Here is an 8,747-nt window from a genome sequence, read left to right as displayed (position 1 = left end):
GAGATTAAAAGTTGAAAAAACAACTTTGTATGTGTTGTAAAAGCCTACAATTTTAAGTCAGATTCGACGAAACTCGTGATCTCTCTTCGCCTTCGATACTCAACTTTTGTCTCACATGTTATCTCTCTCTCTCTCTCTCTCTGTATCAGCCGCCAAAACCCTAACAACTCCCCCTCCCTTGGATTTATTTTTGTTCAATATTTGATTTTCGGTTGTCAATTCATTTTGCTTTTTCGAGCACACTCTCATTTGAGCATTTCTCTTTTTAAACAATCAAAATAAAAATTGTTAACAATTTGAAGGATTTTGATCTTATTTATGCTATTTGCTATATATAAAAAATTTTACAAACATTTACTTAATGTGATACAGGTTTGTGTGTGTCTGGTGGTAGAAATCAGGTCTTCATGTGCTTTTAGAAATAGGTTTCTCAGTTTAATCATGGGTTTGTGACTATGCATGGATCTGGGTTTTTTTTTTTAGGGGGTTCTGGAGAAAATTGAAGTATTCGAGAGGCCTTTGAATGTTCAGACTTTGATGTGCAAACAATATTTAGACGTGTGGCTTGATGTGCATAGAAATTGTTTTACATAACATTTGTAGTCAGTCAATATGTATGAATCCAGGGGCGGCCCTAGACATTTTGGGGCCCAAGGCGAGAACTAAAAATGTATGTGTATGTGTGTTTATGTATGTATATGTATATGTGTATGAGTGTGTATGTGTATGTTTATGTGTGTGTATTTATATGTTTATATTTATGTGTATGTGTGTTTATGTTTATGTATGTTTATTTATGTGTATGTGTGTGTATATTTATGTATGTGTGTATGTTTATGTATGTTTATATTTATAAACATAAATACAAACATAACCACACATACACATAAACATACATGAACACAAACACAAACACAAACAAACATACATAAAAACAAATAAACATAAACACGCATACACATAAATACGCATAAACAAACATAAACAAAAACAAACAAATATAAACACACATATACATAAACACACACACATAAATATAAACATACATAGACATAAGCACACATACAAACTGAGAAAAATTAAACTCTCATATAGACTGAAAAAAATTGCAAACTAACACCAATCCTCAAATAATTTCGTTAGTTACTTTAGTGTGCTAAATCGAGCCTTTATGTGTGTTTATGTTTATATTTAAGTTTATATGTCCGTATGTTTACGTTTATGTGAGTTTATACGTGTTTATGTGTATGTGTGTTTATATTTATGTATATATATATATTTATGTGTATGTGTATGTATGTTTTTGTTTATTTGTATGTGTATGTGTGTGTATGTGTATGTTTATGTATGTGTGTGTATGTGTGCTTATGTATGTGTATGTGTTTATGTGTGCTTATATTTATGTATGTTTATGTGTATGTGTATGTGTTTATGCGTGCTTATGTATGTATATGTGTGTGTGTTTTTATGTGTATGTGTATGTGTATGTGTAGATTTCTTTGTCTTTTTCAGATTCATGTACAATACCCTGATGCAATTGTAATTAATAACTGAGATTAAAAGTTGAAAAAACAACTTTCAATCTCAATCATTAAATAAAATATATTAAAGGAGAGTTAAAAAATTAAAAAAAGAGAGTAAAAAATGTAAAAAAAAAAATCTACGACAGTGCACTTGATCTCAATCCGCCTTTCTTCTCTCACCATTTTTCTTTTCTTTTTTTTTACACGGTGCTTTGTTCTTCTTCCTTTTATTTCTCTTTATACGTCATCTAGGCTGACAGGAGAGGAGCGAGCGAAAGCCATGTCAAGAAAGGAAAATCGAAGATTGTGCTGCCGAGCCAAAGACTAAGAAAATTTCTTCCTCTTAACTCAGACGATCTTCTTAGGTGAATTGTGGCTCACGAGGCTTCACCAGATTATGATGTATGATTTTTAGTTATTTATTTATTTATTTGAGATTATGAAGCAAATAGTTTTTATATTTTTCTTACCCTTTCTATTTTTAAAAAACACCTTTCTAGGAAATACCATTTTTTTTGTTTTGCTTGCAGTCTATCATTCTTGCTTGTGGTATGCGTTTGATTAACTTGGATCTAAAATTAGTTCAACAAGATGATTCTTCTTCTAAAATATAATAACAAAACCAATATATATTTTTTTTAACGTTAGGTTCACTTTCAGTATTTTCATTTTGTGATTTTGGTTGTTTTGTGGGTTTTGTACTTTGATTTCGGTGAGTGTGATTTGATTTGTGATTTGGTGGGCTTCTGGGTTTTTGTTGCGATTTGATTTTGGTTGGGTTTTGACTGTGGTGGTGGTTGTGATTTGATTTTGGCTGGATTTCGGCAATGGTGTGTGGTTGGAGGTGATGAGCTTGAAAAGCTCCGACCATGGAGGTTTGGAAAGAGAGCTTGGTGGTTAGCCATGGAGCACAGTGTGACGTGGGTTGAGGCAGAAAGAGGATGAGAGGGAAACAGGGGCGGCCCTAGACATTTTGGGGCCTAAGGTGAGAACTAAAAATGGGGCATTTTTTATACTTATATATTAATTAAATTAATGTTTATTTAATATTTTTATATTATATTTTTCATCATTATTTTCATTTTCTTCTAAATTATTTTGAAGTTCATTATCAAGATTTGTTGTATTGTAAAATTGAACATCATTTTTTTCTAAATTATTTTGGTGAATTTCTTGCTCATTTGTTATATTTTCATCTAAATTTTGTGTTATATTTTGTTTATTACTAATAACAAATTTATCAGTTGATCCTTTTTGAGACTCAATTAATTTTTCTTCTTTTTTTCTTTTTTTAAGTTTTTCATATTCAAATGCATATTTTCTAGTAAACATTTATAAAATAAAAAATAACTTTCAAGTGTAGAGCAAATGAGAAATAGAACTTGATTTACATAAAAAGTATTGTTGTAGTTTCACTGAACAATAATAAGTTTTTAGCAATCTCAATCTGCATAAATTAAAAAAAAAAAAAAAAGCACAAGCATAACAAAAATTTAAGAAACACTGACACAAGACTTATTAATAAGACCACCGAAAAAAAAAAAAAAAAAAAAAAAAAAAAAAAATTAAAATTAAAAAAAAAAAAAAAAAAAAAAAAAAAAAAAAACTTGAAGGCCCAAACTTAACGCCCAGTCCAGGGAGGGTCCAGGCAGCCATAATGATAAACTGATAAGTGACAAATAAAGTTACAGAACCAGCCAGGGAGGGCCCAAATAAACAAAGTTATCTTAAGTTCTTAACAAATAAAAGCCCAAATATTTATAATTTTATACCTGATTCCTGAACCTCAGAACCTGATACGTTGAGGTGAGCAGTTGAGACTTGAGAGAGGCTGAGGCGGAGAGCAGAGAATCAGAGAGAGGCTGAGGCGGTCCAGCTGGAGACTGAACAGTGGAGACTGGAGACTAGAGAGAGGCGGAGAGCAGAGACTAGAGAGAAAGGTAAAATTTTTAGGGTTTTGAGTGGATTTATTTGTTTTGATTTGTGATTGTTTTGTGGTTAATCTCTTAGACCGGATTTGTAGTTTATCTGGTTGATTTTTGGTCAATGATTTTGTTTAGAACCAATGTTTAATAGGATTTACCAAAATTTTTGTTTTTTTGGTTAAAAGGATGTGCCAGATGATTCTCAAAAAAAAAAGGATGTGCCAGATTATTTTCGTAATTCATTTGAAACTAAATTTTCTACTACCCGGTTCTTTTCTAAAATTTTGGGGCCCCCTTCCACTTGGGGGCCTTAGGCAATTGCCTAACTCGCCTAAGGGAAGGGCCGGCCCTGTATGAATGATGAATCCCATTTCAGTGTCAGTTTGGTACAGCTTATTTTTCAGCCTTTTGAAAATGGAAGTTGTTTGAAAAAGTTGTACCTAAAAAAAGAAGAAGAAGTGAAGTTCAAAGCTTTGTCTTTCTCTTGGATTGTGTTTGTTACACTATTGATCCTATGGTATCCCAATGTGGGATCTCAGTTGTTTGTGTCAGTGCTCTGTTACACAAGTCCTTTTTATTTGCTGAAAAACTATTCCTATCATTTCGTTACACAAGTCACAAGTCCTTTTTTTTTCCCCTGGGGTGTGTGAAATTCGTCGCGCATCCAATGGTTTGAATGAATAGCTATTTTGCATTCTTTACTTTGTTACAGTAATTCGTTGTTTACGCATGACTTTGATTTGTTTTGATGGGACTATTAACTAGGTTTAGAGTCTATTTATCATCCTAGGGGGATTTGTGGATTTTTTTTTTTTAAAATTTTTTATGTCTGTTTCTAACTTTAGTAAGAGCTTGTAACATGAAATTGGAACTTTGAATTGAAGATAAAATCTCTTGGACTTGATGACTTTAGAGGTTTGGCTGAAATTTTTTTTTCTTTCCTTTCTTTCTTTGGGAATAGTTGTTAATTTATCATGCATCTCAATGTTGTTGAGATCAAATTCAGGCTAGGACTTGATTAGACCTTGTTTGCTCTTTAGTTCCTTGACAGTGGATTCTAAGTCTCTTAAGACGTGATGCTGCCGGCATCTTTCTTTTATTTGTACTTACCAGTTTTTGTGATGGTAATTTGTAATTTTATTAATTCATAATTTATCTGTATGACTGCTTTTCATCTTTGTGTGTTTGAAATCTCCACCTTGAACTTGAAGTAACTAGGTAATTGTTTGAGACTCAGACCCCTTGGCTTGGATCATGGAAAAGCAAAATGGAAACTGGTTTTTTAAGTGCATTGAAAAGCTTTCATTCATCATCATCAAGGTTGTTATAATTATTGCTATTATTGCGAACATTAAATGTTGTGGGTTCTAGATTTTTTGTTAGCTCAACTGGTAAAGTTTCTTGTTGTTGAATAAGGGACGTAGATTCGAATCCAGCCTAGACCAAAACCAATTGGTGGCCTGATTATAAAGAGATATCATCATGAAGCAGATGCCATAGATTCAAATTGTATTGTATCTATTTAAAAAATTGTTAACATTAAATACCCAAAGGAAAAAAGACACTTGTTAAACAATATTTATGTCCTTTTTGGTTATTTGTCATCAAAATAGCAGTTTTACACCAATGTCAACAAAACACTCAATTAATAACAACAAATTTCTTCACAGATTTTGCCAAACATTCAACTGGTTTTATCAATCAGTTCATCTTTTTCATTCAATGATTATTCAAACAGAAAATTATTCTTAAAATAATTAAAAATAAAAACAGTTGTAACTAATGGACCCTAAAATTTGTTATCCTTTATAAGAATTGGTGTCTCTTCTGCTTTGCAATTTTTTGGGGTTTACCTGATCTGATTTTGGTCCTTATGAATTTTCATGTAATAATTTTGTTAGGGTTTTGATTGGAGACATGGACAGAGAAACACTGAATATAAAGAAATGGACTGTATTTTACCCAGTTTACATAAACTCGAAGAAGACAGTGGCCGAAGGGAGGCGGATAAGCTTGAGCAATGCTTGTGAAAATCCCACTTGTGTTGAGATCAATGATTGTTGCAGCCATCTCAAACTCCCTAGTGCTATTGAGGTTTGCTTATTAATTTTTTTGAATGAATAGTGGTTATGCTTCTCTTTTATTTTTAATTTTTTTTTTTAATGATCTTGGAAGTGTTTGATTATTGCAGTTAGACAAGGCTTATCCACGCGATTTTATGCAAAGAGGGAGAGTGAGGGTATTGCTGAAAAAGGAGGATGGGACTCTGTGCAATCCAGCTATTACTTCCAGTAAGGGCCAATTACCCTTCCTGTTTGAGATGGAAATCTGTAATTACTTTCTTGGCTATCCTACTTTGGAAAACCACTATATGTCTGAATAAACTATGCATGCATTGTGACCCTTTCTTTCTGAAAACTTAGGCTTGCAGGCTAATCCTCTCTTTTTTTTTCGGTGTGTGTGTGTGGCTTGCTTGAAGAACGTGGACTTCTATATCTATGTTCAAATATACGTAACCTGATGTAAAGGAATGGCGAAGGTTTTCTTAATTATGTAGCTTATTTTTTGGGTGGGGGGTCCATGTTATTTGTGGCACCACTGTTGAGTTTCAAGTACTTTCCTGTCTTAAATATTCATCAGAGGGTGCTTGCTGTTGTTGGCTAATTGATGTGGACAGTTATTGATGTTGTATTAGATCTGCACATATTATTATCTGGCTTTGTAGTGGGGTTAGTGAGGAATTTCTAAAAAGTTTTTTCAGAAGAGTGATGTTATCACCCTTTTTTGTGGTTGAGTGCCCCATTTTGAGAGTCCATGATGTCTTTGTAGTTTTCTCTGTTGTTTGATTTATTTCTTTATAGTGAAAGGGAAGATAAAAACTTGTTGATAAAGTATCTCAATCATTGGTTTTCCATTGTCCTTGGCATGTAGTGGAAATCAACCTTATTAGTGAATGCAGCAGGATTTAATCATTTTCTTGATTTGATTACTACCAACCTCTCATCTTCCACAAACTTCGATTGTGGGAATCCTCCTAAGTGTCATTGCTAAGTGGCTGAATCTGAGACTTGATTTGCAAATTGTAACTGCTCCTTTTTGCCCCTGAAGGTTTGCCTTAGGTCAATCAATTCACCTTCATTTATCCTCTCGTCTGGCACATGTGGGCTAAAGTCTGAATTTTCTAGCATGTTTACCATGTTCAGTTCAGTGAACTAGCCCTGCATAATAGTGCTTCAGCTGTGAATATATTAACACATGGTTGACCTCATTTGAAAGTGCTTGTTTTTGCAATTTGTTTTAGCATTTAGAATATCCTGCATTGCTTGATTTTTTTTTTTTTTTTGATAAGTAAAGTAAGAATATTATTAATAATAGGATCCTGCATTGCTTGATTGTATGAACTAGTCCTTTGTTTGATATTTCTATCTTTGAAGATAGCTCTTTGGAACTTGCACCTGGGCATGAGCATAAACTACTTAGCCCATTAGGGGTGAATGTCCCTTGAGTACCTGACAACTGCTTCTGACGGGTGGGGTTAGTTGCCCGTAGGTTCTACTGGTTAGAGGTGAGTCCAAAGGGATCTTCTTTATGTTATAAATATTTTTTTAAAAAGCTCTTTAGAATTCTTTGGTGAGACTTCACCTTTTGGATGTACGGAAGGATGTTTTTCCCCCTTCTTCCTTTTGACATTATAGATTATCCGAAATCATCACGGTTGCTTTTAGGCATTCTGAATTCTCAACATTTTGCCTGGGCTTTTGGCACTTGTTATACCAACTATGTTGTTAGGGAGTTTTTGTACTTCATTTTATTTTTATTGTCTCACTAATTACAATCATGAAAGGATAGGAAAAAAGGATGTAGCCATATCAGTAACTTATCTGGAAGTGCTATCTGCACAAATTAGTAAAAGTGAATATACCATCCTTCCAACACCATCTTCCCATCTTCTCTTGTGAACTTATTCTCCTTTTTTATTATATTGTAGGGAAACAGTTGATGCTCCGTGTTGCTGAGCTAGTACCTCGGCATCCTGGGAGGGTGAAGAAGCAGGAGCCTGCAGCTGCATCAACTGCTGGACCTTCAAAATCTTCCAAGGGTGGCAAAAAGAAGAGATAGATCCAATATTGTGAATGCTAATAAGAATTTCACTTTTGACACCCAATTCTCTATAGGTTTCCAATTTTCTCAAGGGGTTGAATCAAAGCAGTTGTAACATTTTAATTGGTTTAGCATCTTGGTCTGGTTTGCTTGGGAAATTTTCATTTTCATTATGCTTGAAAGTAAAACCAACAACTACAAAATTGGCAGGACTTAAATTGAGTGCTCAGCTTTGTTGTTACTTTTATTTCTGGCCTTCGAAAACACTGGCTGTAATTTGCAATCTGCATGAAATGTGAAATATATTAAGGAGCTTCTTAGGCCTTGACCAGCTGGTGACAAATAAGTTTAAAAGCAAAAAAAAACTGATGGCAACAGTCCGTTTGATTAATAAGCCAAAAGTTTTTTTTTTTTTTTCTTCGCTCTTTATTATTAGACTAAGATATTAATAGGTTTTTTGACATAGACAGGGATTGAATTCCAAATATCTTATCTGACAATAAGAGACTTTATCAGTCGAACTAACTAGAGCTTACTAATATTATTTCATTTATAAGTCATGACCACATTGGATAGAACTCTAAATAAAGAGGTATAAAAGAGGAATGGTGTATCTATACTACAATTTAAGAGTTTTTCCTCTTTGGAATTCTTTTATTTTTTGTTAAAAAATGATTCTACACCTCTATGTTTAAGTAAAGACAAAACTAAATGGCAATTCAATAAAAATACAACTCTTACTTTTAATGAAACATTGCCTAAAAAATATGGTCATTTTTCTGTTGATTTTCAAATTGCTTTATCCATATGTAAATTAGATTTTCAATAATAAAAATTATATATATAAAATAAAATAAAAAAAAGTTTTTTTTTTTTTTTTTTGCTACAAAATAGAAGTGTAATATTTGTTCATTTTTTGAAACTAGCCTTATAACACTCCTAGTTGTATTAGTAGTTCTAAATGCGTAATATTAATGAGAAAATGTGTAAACCTCAAATTAAAATGAGTGAAAAATTATAACACTATAAAAATAAAAATAAAAGCTTCATCACATACAAAGCGCGTGTAATGAGGCTAGTATATTTGATGAGTCTAAATAATAACTATTTTAAGAAAATTTTAATAATATTTTCATGAAAAATATAAAAAATAGTTTAACTTTTTTTTTTTCTTTTTCCATAGAAGTTTCTAAAATTA

At 32.5% G+C, this 8,747-nt stretch overlaps 1 protein-coding gene across 1 annotated transcript; it reads left to right on the top strand.

Moving 5' to 3' along the window:
* Positions 1–3,283: 3,283 nt before the first annotated feature.
* On the top strand, positions 3,284–7,861 carry LOC115950882 (signal recognition particle 19 kDa protein). The gene is made up of 4 exons (XM_031068158.1): positions 3,284–3,463; positions 5,350–5,542; positions 5,640–5,739; positions 7,437–7,861. The coding sequence occupies exons 2-4, from the start codon at positions 5,366–5,368 to the stop codon at positions 7,565–7,567; spliced, it is 408 nt and encodes a 135-aa protein (XP_030924018.1). The 5' UTR covers positions 3,284–3,463; positions 5,350–5,365; the 3' UTR covers positions 7,568–7,861.
* The last annotated feature ends 886 nt before the right edge of the window (positions 7,862–8,747 follow it).

This window comes from Quercus lobata, chromosome 6 (assembly GCF_001633185.2).
Source record: "Quercus lobata isolate SW786 chromosome 6, ValleyOak3.0 Primary Assembly, whole genome shotgun sequence".
NCBI classification, from domain to species: Eukaryota; Viridiplantae; Streptophyta; class Magnoliopsida; order Fagales; family Fagaceae; genus Quercus; species Quercus lobata.
The sequence above is the reverse complement of the archived record's forward strand: the minus strand, read 5'-3'. Positions and strand labels throughout refer to the sequence as shown.

Excerpts from the sequence above, each read along its gene's own strand:
- LOC115950882 (XM_031068158.1), top strand. The coding sequence starts at position 5,366 with ATGGACAGAGAAACACTGAATATAAAGAAATGGACTGTATTTTACCCA. Across the intron at positions 5,543-5,639 it reads AACTCCCTAGTGCTATTGAG|TTAGACAAGGCTTATCCACG; the intron begins GTTTGCTTATTA and ends TGATTATTGCAG. Across the intron at positions 5,740-7,436 it reads CAATCCAGCTATTACTTCCA|GGAAACAGTTGATGCTCCGT; the intron begins GTAAGGGCCAAT and ends ATTATATTGTAG.